The sequence below is a fragment of the Falco naumanni genome, chromosome 4 (assembly GCF_017639655.2).
Source record: "Falco naumanni isolate bFalNau1 chromosome 4, bFalNau1.pat, whole genome shotgun sequence".
In the NCBI taxonomy this organism is placed as follows: domain Eukaryota; kingdom Metazoa; phylum Chordata; class Aves; order Falconiformes; family Falconidae; genus Falco; species Falco naumanni.
In genome coordinates, this window is record NC_054057.1 from 70,241,070 (window position 1) to 70,257,075 (window position 16,006).

A 16,006-nucleotide genomic window follows, 5' to 3' on the forward strand; every position below is an offset into this window, starting at 1 on the left:
GCAAGTGCAGTGACCCTTGCCAAGCATTTTTCCAAAAAGGATTGCACATTCACTTTTGAATCAGCTTAAAAAACTAACTTAGGGCAGAACAGCGAGAACCAGACCATTCATGACTTGTCCTCACCTAGTGTTACTTTTTTTTTTTTTTTTCTTTAACTGGATTAAAAAAAAAAGAAGTTGAAGAGTTTGCTAGTGTCGCCTCCTTCCCACCCACCACACCTCCGTTTATAATCAAGCTTTTGATTATTTTTTGACACAGGTGGAACCTCGGCCAGCAAAGACGCCCCCACCGACGCCGGCACAGCCGCTTCAGGGGCCCTTGTCCAGCACCGGGAACAGCAACGACTCCCGGGGCCTGCCCCGAGCCCCTGGGCCTCTGCGGGGCCGGCGGGGGGCAGGCACGGCAGGGTGCCCCGGTGGCCTCCCGCCCGGGTCGGGCGGGCAGGGGATGCCGGCTGCCATAACCGGCGCGGCGGCGGCAGGGGTGGGGAGCGAGGCGAGCAAGAGGCAGGCAGGAGGGTGATATTGAATGAATTCACTTTAGGATAGAATAAGCCTTGTAGTTAAAGTATAATGAATATAATAAATATATTCTAATGGAATTAAGTTGCACAACAAAAGCTGCTCTGTACAACCCTGTACCAAGGCTAAGAACTTATATTTACTCAAAAATGTAGGTATAGTAATTAGGTCATGTAACCATAGTCTGAAAGAAATAATTAATGAAATAACTGATCAACGAAGGAGTCTGTTTCTCTTTCTTTAACTTTCTCTAACAAGGGGCCTGCTTATAAGTTATCTAGAGGGAGCAATTAAAAGAAACAAGCGGAAGAAACAGATGGTCGACAAGGACATAAATTAGCTCAGACCGATAAGAACACTGCAAACTGGCAAGATTATCACATACCAGACAAAAGGTGAAAAGTACACCATGAGGAAGACCTACAGCCTTCCTCCCAAAGACCCCTGCCCACGTCCGAAGACCCCTGCCCACAATTCTTAGAGGAATATGCGCAAGCGCAAAGGACTGATAAGCTAATTAACATACGAAGCGAGAGTAGGCGGGATTAGGTGATGAATATGTATAGGTATTAATTGAATATTCATTGTTTTATTGTATAAATATAAGATAATTAGTTACTTTAAACATGCACGTTAGGCGGAAGGATCCCCCGTGCATCCAGCGCTGCCAATAAAGGATACTTGGTCACTAAGAAATTTTGACTACGTTCTTTAAACCAAGGGGTCCTGCCGCGCCGGCTGGCGGTGGCGGTGCTCGGCGCCCAGCGGCACAGCGCGCCTGCGGGCTCCTTCCGCAAAGTTTGCGGGGGGGCAGGCGGGGAGCGGCGGCGGGACTGCAGCAGCCGGGCGGGAGATGCCCTGAGGAGCCTCCTGCCAACGGCGGGGCTGCGGCAGCGCCGCTGAGGCCCGCGCTGGCCGCCCGCCCGCCTGGCGCGGCGCCTCCGCCTCCGGGGCAGGAAGGGACCGCGGGGCCGCGCTGCGGCTGTGCCCCCCGCCCCGCGGGACTCGCCTCCTCCCAGGGCCCGGCCCCGGCTCTGGGGCTCGGCCCTCTCCTGCCGTCGGGGCTGCGGAGCGCGGGTCCTGAGCGCCCCGCTCCCGGCTCCGCGCCGGCCGGGCGGGTCGGTGCCCGCCGCCCCCGCCGCCCGAGCCCGCCGCAGCCCCGCACGGCTGCATGCCCGCCGCGGTCTCGGCGCGGCTGGATTCGCTGGAGTCCTGGGCCTTCCATGCGCTGTTGGTGCTGCCCTATATGTTTTACGTGGGCTTGTTCTTCGTCAACGTGCTGATCCTGTACTATGCCTTCCTGATGGAGTACATCGTTCTCAATGTAGGCATCGTCTTCCTGCCCGAGGATATGGACCAGGCTCTGGTGGATCTGGGGGTGCTCTCCGACCCCGGCTCCGTGCTCTACGAGACGGACAGCGAGCTGGATGTCTTTGACGGGTACTTGGAGTAACGCCCCGCGGCGCTCCGAAGCGACTGCGGGGTGACGGCGGCCGGCGCGGGGCTGGGGCCGGTGTCCCGGCGCGGCCGTGACTCGGGGGCCGCCCCGGCCCCAGGATGCCCGCGCTGCGGCTCGGCTCCTGCGCAGCGTCCTCCCTTCCACAGGCCCCCCTTCTGCCGGGGCGGGGGGACCGGGACCCGCCGCCGCCGGGCAGGGCTGCGGACACGTAAAGGGCTCGCCAGGGAAGTAAGTCCTTTAGTTCCTCGGGCTCGCCCCGGCACGGCGCCGCCCGGGGGGTCCCGGCGCGGCATCTCGGGGTGTCCCGCCCCCGCGCGCTGCCGCTCGCTCCGGGGCCGCTGCAGCGGCTCGCAGCTGGCCCCCGGCTTTGCTAATCCGGGCTGGAAAGCAGCGTGAGCCGAACTGAGTATCCAGGCTAATACTAAAATTCAGAGACCGTACTGCAGCCAGAAATCCGCCTTAGTCAGATGCCCTTTAAAACCTGAATCTCGGATAATAAGAAACCGACCAGCTCACCGTTCTTCCCATGCTAACCGTAGCACCAGGGTTTGCTTGATCGATTTATTGTTGTAGTTTCGAGTGATACTAAAACTCTGGACATGTTGTAAGGGTTTAGCATTTTAAAATGCTGAAATGCAATTGGGAAGAAAACCGCTATTTCTAGCTAGGACTTTCTGTGCCAAATGTATGTTAATGAAAACATTCACAGTTTAAAATAAAATGTGTTAGCAAATCTGCCAGTAGAAATTTTAGCAAAATACTGTCCCTAAATTTGAAAATCAGTTTAACATACCTTTGTATTTTCCATTTGAAATTACAGAAATAGAAAGTGCTATTCTAAGGTTACAAACATGACCTTGGTGAACATACTATAGAAATACCATTTAACATCAAGCTATTTTAATCAGTCTTCTAATTATAAAACAAAACAAAAAAAAAAACCAAACCAAATAAACCTGTCCTGTGGTGCTGTCTTTCACACAGGTTTAAGCTATCTCCTAAATATTTCTGGTCAGGTTCCATATAAAGCAATAGTGGCTGATTTTGGTCAATAGTTCAGAAGGAAAAAAATGGAAATTTTTAGTGTTGGAGTAACATTGCACAAACACAGCTGAACAAAGCTTGATCAAAGGCATATGGCAGCATAACAAGTGTGTGTGTTGGGGCTGGACACGGATCTTTGTTGCTACTGAAGAAATCCCTCTGCCTATAGTTACTGCAAATGAAGGTGTCCATCCCAACATTTGGTGCTCCATCCCAAGCAGCTGGATTAGAATCACTTCTGCTGGAATAGAAGGTCTGGAGCAGAACTAAACTTCCTACAAAACACACTTGGCTACTTTTGGGGCTGTCTCCTCCTCTCCAGCTGGGCAAGTAACACACGTGCTTTGTATTCCAGGAAAGAATTTCATATAAACTAATGGAAATTTAAACAAAATCTTTGGTGAGAAAAGCCCTAGCCATTTTCTCCAACAAAATATTTTTTCCCCAAACCCCAAATCTTATCACTCCAACACCATCTAATACAGGGATTAAAAATACTTTTTTTTTTTTAATTGCTTTTTTGCTGACCAGGATTTGTCATGGTGAGTTGCAGCTAGTTTTCAGGAAGACCTAAGGAGAACAGACGTAATTTTCCTCGGTGGATTTTTCCTACTACATGAATACATAGTTTGACAGAGTGTAGGGTCTGAGCACAATTCTGCTTAGTGCAGATAAATGGGCTTCTTGAAGTTTTCCTTCATATTAATAGGATGAGCAGCTCTTCCAATTTCTTGATACTCTAACTATAAAACCATGTCACCTCCATATGTAGAAATCAAAATGCAGAGGTCTTCACAAAGCTCTGAAGTAAGTCTCAATCTATATCCACCTTGAGAAAAGAGAACCCTGCACAGGTACCATCCAGCCTTGATCCTTTCATGTGGAAGTTGTCATGTTAGGTGGCGGTTTCCACTGGGAATCAAATCCTGCAAGTTAGATCAACTATTAGAGAGCAAAAAGTGTACTATTACTCTGCTTCATATATATATATATATATGTATATATGTATGTATGCAGCAACCAAACCACAAATTGCATAATTGTTTAGCTACCAGGCAAAGACTTGCCATGCCACTGTGAGCAGGAGCTTGTGTTAAAAGCCTGGTTACAGGTTTCTGCACTGCTCTGTGCCATTCCTCCTCACCAATTCCTTAGCAAGGCAGGCAGAAGAGGGCCCTAATTTGGAGTTGTGTTCTCTGCTTAGGGAACAGAAGGCACTGAAAGGGAACTTTTGAATCCCCTTGGTGCCTAGCCTGCAGTGACCCGAGTTCTGTACGAGTGTAACCCGTGCTCTGCATAGGCCTGGGAAGGCTGCCCACCTGCCCTGTGCGCTTGGACCCAGAAGTGCTGAGGATTCACAAGGCACTGCAGGAAAAATTTTTACCAGCAGAGATGAAAAATACATAGGCATACTCTGCATTAAATGTAAGAGGAGTTTTCTTCATGTGACTCACCAGTGATTACTGCTAAAAAGCTATGATTAGCCTTAGCTGAAACCTTGCAGTGTGCTCCATGCATTTAGCGAGCGATGCCTTGCACCCAGGAGGTGAGTGGCATGCATGACAGGAAAACACAGGGGGGAAATCCCAAGAGGCAGTTCTGCAAAATGTGGAAAGGCTAATTTAGATGTAAAAATAAAAGGGCATGTGGATCAGAAGAGCTCTTTTCTCTCTTGCAGCAAACCCCTCACTTGAATAAACTAACAGGAGCAAAATTATGTCCAGGTTTCTGAGCATAATTGCTGGCAGAGACTGAAGGCAGACAACTAAGCAGCTGAAAGAAGCTTCCTGTCCTATTCAAATGGAGAAATCAATCTGTGTAAACGGAGCAGAATTGAGCTTGCTCATGTCAGGTACTGTTTTAGTGTGAGCGTGCCGGGTTCCGTATTGTATTTGGAAGTCCTCTGGAATAAGGTGATATGACTGTTCTCCTTGTACCTTCTTAAAATCAGATGTGACTCATCATGAAGCAATCTAATCAGAAAGAAAATGAGGCAAAAGTAATCAATAATGAAAAGTGCGCAGGAAACACTGGATTTATTTAATCTTACAATACAAGCATTACCTATATTTTTCCATCAAAGTGAGTTATGATGAATATCTTCAGTAAGCAAAATCAAGCACTCAAAAACTTGTGACTCGGCACTTCTGCTGAATGCCAGCATCGAAATCCTGAATCCAAGCAATAGCTTTACTCACTAGCTCATCAATATAGTTAGTGCCAATTAGAAATGCAGGCTGTGTCTGTGAGAGACAGCATGGCCCAGTGGAGTGGGAAATAAACATGTTGGACTCCTTCCTGCGTCTGCCAGTGATGTCTTCTCTGAGTTTAACTCATGCCTCCATTCCATCTCTCTAAACCAGAGATGCCATGTAAAGGAACAGATCAGAAGAATGTTATCACTAGCAGTGTCAGGATACACACAAACGCATCAGAAGCCACCTCCTAACTTCTTCCTTTTCAGACTCGGAATCATAAAAATAGTGAACACAGTGATCTGTTACTTGTTTTACCTTGTCATTTTTCACTGTGCTCTCCCCTTATTAGTAGAAATTTCCATGCTAAAAAAAAAAAAAGAAAGTGGCTTGTTAACTCCATAGTACAGATCAGTCAGCTATTTTATATGAGTTACAGTAACAGGATTAAGAACAATAGCTGTGATTTTTAGAACTGTGTTTTGAATTCTTAGATGTTTCTAGAATTAATAGAAGTTGAGTGCTCAAACTCCCCTGATAGCTCTGCTTCTGTACTCTGTCTCTTCTTAGCAGGACCTCCATCCTAGATGGAAGGAAGACAAAATCATGCTTAACTGAAGAACTGGCCTTACAGACTCATTAACCACAGCCAGAGACAGTCCTAAGTGATTTTCTACCAAATGCATTCATTTATATAATGCAAAGAGAGGAGGCAGATTTTTAAGTTTTCCAAAAGCTGCTGTTAATAACATGAATTAAAATGAGGCATAGAAAATAGAGACATCAAATTTAGAATAGAAATAGTTCCATCCTGTTTCATGGGTTAGAAGTCCCAGCCACAAGTGATTTTAAAGAATCATTTAAAAAACCCCAAATTATGTGTTTTTTCCTTGCAAAAATGAAATTTACTGTAATCAACTTGCTTTGATATGTGGCAATAGCCAATTACAATTTTTAAGTTGTCAAAGGAATTAAGAAACAAATGCAATTTAATGCCTCGTGTTTGTTTCCTCTGGTGGAGGGGCAAAATGACACTACAGTTTAGCTAGAAACTAGCAATCCTAAAATAGGAGAAAAGAATAATTTGTTTAGAGAGATTTAGTTTTTATATTTGGCCAGTCCAACTCTTTGCATTTGTCCCCTCATAATGATTCTAGTTTATATGGAGTACAGCTGTCCCAAAGAATTTAATACTACACAGAAGTGGCTACATCTTTCCCTTTCTTCAGCAAAACTGTCAAGCTCTCTTTCTTTTCCCAGCTGAGTTTTAGTATTTTGGCCACAAACTGGGGAAAAAAACCCTAGAAAAATAGCTGAATAGTTTGGATGATGCTCTCCGAGGACACGAAGATGTTTCTAATACATGTGATTAAAAGGGCAAAGACGAATAGCAGCCATATATGGAAAATAACGGTATAGTGGAAAATGGTGACATGTACTGAATGATTCATTGCTGGGTACAGGTTTAGTTCAGTTAATAGTCTTAAGGTTATATATTGAAGGACCAGAAAAAAGACCCGAGGCTTGCTCAGACAGCAGAGCCCAAACAGGCCATGAGATGCGACGCACACCCTTGCAGAAAGTCGGGAAACAAAGCAGACAGTGCCCGACTGCAAGACACAGTCACCATGTTTCCTTTGGTCCAGCCTGAATTGTGAAGAACAGTAACTTCACAGACAGAACGGACAAAAATATCGTGACCAAGTTCCTTCTTCTAATGCTAGCAACACAGTGCTTACGGGCATCTTTTAGGCTATTGGAAGGCTGTAGTTCTGAGATTTTACAGCATTTACTAACTTTTCAGTTTACGTTGTTTTTTGAAATTTTCTGTTAAAAACCAGGTTCAGATGAAGTTTAAAGGACAGACTTTTAATCAGCTGAACAAAAAGGCAAAAGTTAATATCCTGGTCAGTTGTGTTATTCACCTCCATTTAGTGTTTGTCACTACACATTCCAGTCTTGGACTAGCAACCCTGTAGCAATATTTGAAACGTCCCTTAGACAGCTTTATACTTGGCTTTGGAGGCCCAACACTTTTTTTTTTGCTGTGCTATTTTTAAGTCAGCCTGGAATTTGATCTACAATGCAGAATACTAGCAGTCTCCCTGAACTGTCTGCTGTAGATCAGAGGTTTCAGTTCAACTTGGCAAGCACAGTCGGATAAACATTAAATGAGTGTCCTGTCAGAGCTGCTGTTTTTCCTTTTCTTGTTCTTTGTTCAGGAGACAGGATTTTGAGCATCTGCTCACTGTTAGCAGGGTACAGTAGCTGATCGATGTGTGATAGACATACCTCACTGGACACAAAAGTGCTTCTTGTTCCTGATCTAGCAACTACAGCAAGTGACACATAAGAACACGGAAGGTCACGATGAGCCAGACTGTGACCACCCAGCCCTCCGCTGCCTCCGACGGGCCAGGGCTGCTTGCTGGGGGCACAGGACTGACCCAAATCTGCAGTCTGTTCTCTTTGCCCTTCCCAGAATCCACAGTGGTAGAATAAGGGATATTAGAAGGCACATGGCTGCCCAACCCTTTAATAATGTTTTCCAAACCCGCCACCTTTTGCCCACTCAGTGCTAGGAAATCCTTCTGGAGTTCCTTGCTCTCAGTACAGCATCTGAATATCTAAAAGGACTTACTTTCTGCAGTCTTGAGGATTTCTCTGTTTGCTCTCATCTCTGGGTCACTAACAGTGATGTGGAATAAAAATTGGTCCCTGGTATACTCTACTGCTGACTGCTGCTGACTTCTGTCCTACCAAGCCTTATTGTTTGCTTCCAGTATTTTAACCTGCTTTCAATCCGTAGCAGAACCTTTCCACTAGCGCTCTCAGCCTGTTTGCTTTTGGGTTCCTGGAACGCCTTTGTTAAGGATGCCCCAGCCTGTCCATGCTCATGCAGAACGTCGGACCATCACATTTCATTCTGACTCCTCGCAGACTGTTATGCCTCGTGCCCCTGCAGTGGCAGCAGCCCTCCTGCCTCGGGACCCCTCGTGCCAGACAACCCGACATCGACCTGCCGAGGCTTCGCTCCAAGCACAGAAAGGGGGGAGCAGGAGATGGCTGTGCTTCGTCCTGCAGCCCAGGGAGAGCCTTCTGGCAGAGCTCCATGCTTAAAGCAGCTCTGTTAGCAGCTCTGTTACGGCTTTGTACCACAAACTCCCTTCCCATTATACGACCAGATTAGCACCTTTACTGTGTAGGGTAACATATATGTCTTTACATATGTATATGCCTTTCCACACTGCGCAGGAGGCCTGTAATACCTACAAAGGGGAAGGAGGGAAGAGCTTTTCTTCCAGAGACTTGCTCCAAACAGCGCAGATGATCTCCTGAGCTGCAAAGCAGCCAGGGGACCTGCTTTTGGTCTTCTGTACCTCAGCTCTTCTTCAACACAGATTCGTCCCCAGACAATCATCCCCCTTCAGAGCTGCACCGTTCTACACTACATTAATTAGCCCTGTGTAAGACCACAAGACCAAATGGATGCTAGTGCCCAGCACCTTCATAGCCCACAGCTCTGGCTCTACTTCAGGCGGCTGCTCAGGCCTTGTGTTTACCTCTGATGATAGTAAAAAGTCACCTCTTGATAGCTGTCAGATACTTTGACCCAGTCAAGGCAAAAGAGATAAACTGGGATCAAGCAATATAACCGCTTTGTTCTTGTCAGTAACCCCAAGAAGTTACCTCAACATATTTAACTGTGTAACTACTTAGCAGGGGATCCAAAATACTTTGCACAAAGTGACTCTAAAGAAGAAAAAGAGAAAGCAACCAAAATCAGAGGCTACATCAAATGTAGGCAATACATAACTATACAAAAAGCAACAGTCTAATGAACAGTATCTGGTTAAGAAAATGTACCCAGGTCAAAAATTAGTTCTAATAGGTAGGTCTACTGATATCAAGCCTAGCATAAAATAGGATTTCCCACTGGATGTCACAGCTAATTGTACTCACTTCAGAACAACCCTTACTAATTGACATGATGGACTGTGGCTGACAGCTTCTTCTCATCCCCCTCACACTAATATCTTCACACCTTTATTAAAATTGCACCAAGGACTAGTGTGCTCTGGCATTAACAGAAACTGTTACATTGATTTCTTGGAAAGTTTGTTCAGGCCTTTACTTGTCAAAGAATTATTACCCATAGTCACAAAAGGTGTGATTTTTTATTTTATTTTTAAAAAAAACCAAGTCAATGGCATGGTGCTATATGTATATAAAATGTACACACTGACTTCTTTGTTCATTTGGGGTATAGAGGGTTACTCTGTATTTATGTGTTTTCTTTTAAACAGATTCATTGAACACCTGAAATGGATTATGACCAGGTTAATGGATCAAGTCATGGAAAGAAACTATATACTCTGAAACGTAGAGATGAAAAGAAGGACAAGGAGACAACAAGAAGAACTGTGATCAGACCTTGTCAGTTGTGACTTTTCTCCATGATCATTGCCTCCTGAGTGTGCATTAACTGCAGTGATTCATGCATTGCACCAGGCTTCCATAGGCAATTCTGGGATGGACTGTATGAACAAATAATATAAGCTATGTTCTATTATAACAGAAAATCAAGATGTTACTCAGACTTGATAAACTTTTGAATAAATACCGTCACTCGAAAGGACACGCTCTACATAACTGCTTAAGCAAGTTTTACAATCACACATTGAAAACGCTGCCAGTCAGTAGTTCAAAGACAGTGCTCTCAGGGGAAAATATGCAGGAGTGACTGCAAGGAGGTTCTGTTCAGGGTAGTATTACGGCAAGAACTGTGCTAGTGAAATATTTTATTTAAATTGTGAGTTTTGAAATAGATCAGAGAGTGAATTTTATATAAGTCAGATGGATTCATTATCTAACACAGGATACTTCGCAGATTGTTTAAGCTCATGTTCCTATGTATAGATGTGAAAGCAATACAATAAAGACTGACCTTTTCCATGAAAAAGTTAAGCAGTTGTGTGTTGGAGTTTTTCTTTTCACTTTGAACAGAAAATAATTGAAACAGGTTTTCCAGGAAATTCCAGTTTTCCTACAGGTACCTGGAAGTAGTTCCAGATTGTAGAGATGGCCAGCATGTAGGAAATCCTTCTCATGAGCAACTACTGAAAGAAGTCAGACCTGAACTGAAACAGCAGGAAGCGTGCACTGCGGCGGGGAGGAAACCCACATTAAGGGCAGGCATTAGGCTGTGTTTGGTTTACTGTATTTTTTAGAAACATCTGATTTTTGTAACTGTGTAGTTAAGCCAAGTTGATATATCAAGAACATTTCAGATAAAGCAGAATTGAAAACATTTCTCCTGAACTCTCTCTATGCCTTCCGTCTGTCCTCTGCAGTCTGTGTCCCTACCATCTGCTCCCAACTCAGGCGTTTGGATCCAGACAGACAGATGGTGTCACACGTCTCTTGACAGCTAGTATGGGGGAACAAGAGGCTCATGGTGTAGATCCCCCTGGAAACAATGGCAGAAACTTAGGTATCAAAATCCTACCTTCCGATGCTCTTGGTGTGTTGCAGTTAAATGACATTTTTTAGACTCCTAGTGCAGTAGAAATTAGCTCCCAATCCCCAAAATTCTGTGCCCCAAATGCAATTTTCAGCTGCTCTGCAAGAGGTGAAGCCCTGTCATTGAACTAAGGAGCTTTTCTCCAAGATAGGTTCCATCAGATACAGTTTGGGGCCTTAAAACACTGATTAGGGAACTAAATCCCCATTTAGGCACCTGTATAAAGAATAGCCAAGTTTAGAATCTTGTTAAGCTTGTGTTCACATACCCATTTGGTACTAACACAAGAAAGGCTGAATTTTGCTCCTGAAGGCGGCATTCCTGCTGCCTATATAATTAGAAATTCCTGCTGTTCACAGAGACAGATTACACTAATTTTTCAGGGTCACATGTACACCATTTTAAGAACAGGGTTCAGTCTGTTATTATAGGTGCTTACAGCACTGTCTACTTGTTTGTAATCAATTCCCTGCAGTGGGTTAATGCCACACGGTGCACAGATCCAGCAATACAAATTCCACCAAGTAATTAACTTTGGAGATTCTGAATCTTAGATCAAGATTTTTGATTCCTTAGAAGAACTCAGCTTCATACATTTAAAGGATAAGGAAAGTACTCAGATTACAGGATTTGACTACCAACATAACACAAGCCTTGGCATTCTTTGACCAAAAAAAGAGCATGGACATAAAGAGAGTAGTATTTTTCTCTCATCCTAAAAGATTTTTAGAACACAGATTTAATCAGAACAGCATTTTTAGGCTAGCCAGTGAATTCAGTCCTCTATATACAAGGCACTCATTTGGCAAAAGCATTCTGGGTGAGCTTTGTGCCACAAGAACATCCAGACTTGAAACTTTATTGATTTTAGAACTTTAAATGGCAAAAAGCTGAAAGGATGAAAAAAACCTTTTTGCTGTTATTAGCAGGTGGCTTCAGCCAGCACTTTTCTATCTTCTGATTTTGGACTCACAGCCTGTCAGTTGGCATTGCAAAATCACATTGCCTGTTGAGAAGGATTTCTCCATTTCCAGACCCACTGAACTGATAAGTGCCAGCAGCACCAACATGTCTCCCTTGCACCCAGAACTTTCCATTAACTGACAATACAAAGCTCTGAGCACCTCATCATGTTCAGAAGCCAGCAGTGATTTCTTAATGCTTCCAAGAGAAAAAAGAACATAATTTTCAATAGGTACTACAAGCTACTGTAAAAAGGAATACTCACTTTCATTAATACTTTTTAAAAAAAATGATGTGTAAAGACAACCAAAACACTGTATTGTTGCCTGCAAAGCAGATGCGTGACTTGGTGTGCAGTAAGTCAGTTTTCACACACTCAGGAAGACATTGCTTATTTATTTCAGGTCTGTGCAAAGCTGGAGGCTAGGTAGTATTCCACAAAGCAAGCCCACCAAACGGGACATTCCATTACAGATTTATACACAAAACCTGCAGAGTTAGTAAGTTTCCAAATCAATCCTCTTTACACTGACTGGTTAGAGATTTCGATATAATTCTAATGTGGTCACACAACCATTTCTACTGTCATGCATGCTGAGGGGAGGGGTCTTCATCTGGGCAAGAGTCTTTTTGACCTAGGGGTGTGATTTTTGGTATTATAATGAGGGTAGTTCAGGTAAGGATACATGGACCTTGAGTCTTCTTGGTAAGTTGGCAATGCACACAAAACATCCTCAAAGTATCCTTAACAGTTTCTTCAAGGCCTGATTGTCCCAGAATATCCTTGCTCTAAGAATGCTGTGTACTCTTTTGATTACAGCCTGAACTTGTCAACTTAGCATATACAAAATATATCTTGCATCAAACAGTCAGACCATTCTAAATTTCTGAGTTAGCCTTCAACAGTTTCACAATTTACAATCTGTACGTTATAAACATACATCTCCCACTAACCCACAGAAAGAGAACAGCAGTATACCCAACATGATTTTATGAGTCCATCCAGTGTCCAGTAATACTCAGCTGCTTGTGTAATATTTAGCAGATTCAGGTTCAGTGACAGTGAAGTGTAGCTGCAGAATATATACCTAAAGGGGCATTTGTCATCCACCTCTTAGTTAAGGGAAGCCAAGACAAGGGCTCACCACAGACCCGCGCAGCTGGAGGGCTGCAGGCTGAGGGGAGCATCACACAAGATTTGGCTCAAACTACCTCCCATTCAAGCAGCTGAAAGAGCGGAGTGTAAATGAGGCATTTCCCACAACTCTGGCTACAGAGAAGAACCATGCAGATAGTTAAGAAAAATACCACGTTCCAGGCTGAATCATACTGTCCATAGTCTTTCCACCTTGGTCTCTTGCACTATTGCCTTCATGTACTACCATGTCTGGTTCCCTGCTCTCCTCTGATCAACAGAAACAACAAACCAGACCTTCCTTCCTTCCTTCTGTAGTTTGCCCGCCCTCTCCCATCCCTGCTGTCAAGATTCTGCAGGCATAGAGTATAATTTGCTGGAAAAAACATAAAGATCGGGGACATCTTTAAAACCAAGGAACAGATCATTTGAGAGGCAAGTAGAGAGACTCTAGTTTGCACAGATCCCTGGGTCAGTATCATCAGTGCTTCCTAGCAGAAGGGATTTCAAAGAGGTTGTTGAGCTAACCCTGAGCTAACTGTGAAGTAGTGACCTTCCTTCCCAATTTGTGGCATATTGAGTATTCCTTGGTTTTTTCTGTCCCTTTTTGTTTCTCTGTCCCCAGGCTGTATCTGGATGGGGAGCCAGAATGCGAGTTCTAGCAATTGTCTCTGTATGTTTATAAGTTCTTTGAATATTCACAGAGCTGAAATAAGAGAAAACAGGAGACGGTTGGTTTGCTTTCACAGTGAGCAGGACCAGTATTTGGCCCACATATGACTGAGACCAGTACCATAGACACATGATAATGCTTTGAAATATATTATTGTCTGTCATTGCCTAGTTACTCATAACCATAAGAGAAGAAGGCTACATAAACAACACACGGTGGTGATTTCACTGCAAGTATAAAATTGATGCTTGTACATCTACACTGCCACCTGCAAGTGAGAAACTAAATCCCAATCCAGGTATATGAATTTAAAATTCTTGTTTGAGACAGAGTAAAAAACTTTGAAGATTGTCACTTTGAGGATTTCTGTGCAATAAACTGAAGCTATTTGTATGCATTTGGATTTCTGTGATGATGTCAGAAAAATCCTTACTAGTTGTCCAGTTTTAATTCCTTTCTTCTCTTTACGTCTTTTTCCCCAATCTTTATTAAAGATTCTATAACAAGAAAGTGATAGAAAATACCTTTCTATCACTTAATGTAGCATTGGTGATTACCATCAAGAAAAGAGCCACTTCTAGATTCTTGTGAACACAATACCAGACAGTTTTCTAAGACTGATTATTATTTATGCTGCTGACCCTAATGCTTCAAATCAGTCCAGACAATCAGATGAAATCTGTAACATAAGCTTTGGAAGTCGAAAAATCAAACGGAATTTGATCACAGTTACCACTGGCACCAAGAAACAATTAGATTTAATATGTCACTACTTCAGATGTTGCAGGTCCAGCAGCCTACAGTCTACTCTCTGATAAATCAATAATGGAATTTTATACTATCAATATCCTGGTGATTCCTAGTCACCTTTAATGGTGATCACAAAATCCAGATGCTCTTTTCATCTTTGAAACTTGATGTTGCTTAACTCTTCAGCACTTCTGCAGAAATACAACTGGATGTTTGAATAGCATTTTAAATGACCTTTAAAATTTTTGAACTCCATTCACCCACTTCAAGTGTCACTCAGACTTAAATGCAACTTTTTTCTATTTTGCCACTGTCATGAAATCAGCCACCAATTCATAAAGCAGCAAGAAGGTAGGAAAACACAGAGGACACCTTCCTGTTCTTTATGTTACCTGTGAAATGATGAAGACATATGACACGTGTGCCGATAAACTTAATCACCATTAACATCACCAAAACCATATATTTAAGGTGCTCTGAAAACAGACAACTGGTACATGCTGGATGTTTCAAGTTTGGCAGGTTTGGGAGACAGAATCCACACTTCCTGCTGCTACTTATCCTCAGTGCTAATGAAGAAGACTGTTTCCTCACATACTCAAATACTACACTAACGTGGCAATTGGTGCCAAAGGCATGTGATGCAAACAGGCAGAATGGCAGGGGAGGGAGATGCGAGGGGTTGTTTACGTGGAGCTGCGTTAAACACATCTTTTGCTTGGTGTGAAAGCTGACCAGTGTCCAAGAACCACCAGCTTTCACAGAGCGGAGCTCTCTACCACTGACTGCCATTTCTCTGTGTCCAGAGGAAAACCAAAGTCATTTGGGAGCTGACCTACATGTTCAGAGACTCTTAATGACAGGTTACAGGAGGTTAGAGAAAGCTTGGCTTTTATAAGGTTTCCTGGCAGAATTCATATCCCTCATGTACTCTTTCCCAGCTAGGTATGGTCATCCAACAAGACTGAGACTTAGTTGTACTGTAGGCTATTAAGGATCACTACAATTTTTCACTTTTGTTGTAGTAAGTAGTCTGTGAAGCTGATAGGGCACCCCAGTCTTCCACAACCTGTCGCCTGATCAGTGCCTTATATACAGCCCAGTCCACCACCGGTGATTAGTGCACTGAGAGCAAAGTCACGCAAACGCCTGGCTCACTGCATGGTTTAGGGAGCAAGTAGCAACTGCAGCCAGTGCCAGGGCCATTAAACCACAGCTCAAGCAGCTGGCCATCACTCTGCAATGTGTTTTTTGCCATCTGAAAGCAAACTGGAGGGTATCTGGTACCTGGTTTGACTCTGGCTTCTTATTCTTCACTGGGTTCATTTCACTGATGCATCCTGCACTATTAATTTATTTATTTGTTTGTTTGTTTGTTTATTTAAGAGTAAGACGAAGCACATAGAAGAAAACCAGGAGCAGAAATCCTACACAAAACCCTAACCTCCCATACCTGCTGCAGCTCCTTCAGGCAGATCCTGATGATCATCAGCAAACTGTTAGCAAATTGCTAACGATGCAATTATTTCAAGGATTCTTGAAACTGTGCAGGCAGAATCAATGAAGTAGAAGTGGCTGCCAGTGGCTAAACCACAGGAAAGAGACTGACAACAAAGACTGTAGGAAGCAATGGCTTGCTCCGAGTACAGTATAGGCACAGCTTCACAAACAGCCATTGAGGATTTGTATTCAACAACGGAGAAGTGAAAGGACTCACTAAAAATCAACACAAAACAACCTC

At 43.7% G+C, this 16,006-nt stretch overlaps 1 protein-coding gene across 2 annotated transcripts; it reads left to right on the forward strand.

Moving 5' to 3' along the window:
• The first annotated feature begins 1,076 nt into the window (after positions 1-1,076).
• Positions 1,077-10,188, forward strand: DEXI (Dexi homolog). Of its 2 annotated transcripts, XR_005827566.1 has the most exons (3): positions 1,081-2,209; positions 4,704-4,877; positions 9,528-10,188. XR_005827566.1 is itself a non-coding variant. In XM_040592255.1 (2 exons), exons 1-2 carry the CDS (start codon positions 1,694-1,696, stop codon positions 9,598-9,600), a joined length of 342 nt encoding a protein of 113 aa, XP_040448189.1. In that variant the 5' UTR covers positions 1,077-1,693; the 3' UTR covers positions 9,601-10,188. The 2 variants fall into 2 exon arrangements, 1 of the variants encoding a protein (XP_040448189.1); XM_040592255.1 differs by lacking the exon at positions 4,704-4,877 and having other exon boundaries at positions 1,077-1,962.
• Positions 10,189-16,006: the final 5,818 nt, after the last annotated feature.

Bases quoted from the DNA above. Each gene is read 5' to 3' on its own strand.
- DEXI (XM_040592255.1), top strand. From the start codon at position 1,694: ATGCCCGCCGCGGTCTCGGCGCGGCTGGATTCGCTGGAGTCCTGGGCC. The intron at 1,963-9,527 runs GTACTTGGAGTA...TCTTTTAAACAG, and splicing joins GAGCTGGATGTCTTTGACGG to ATTCATTGAACACCTGAAAT.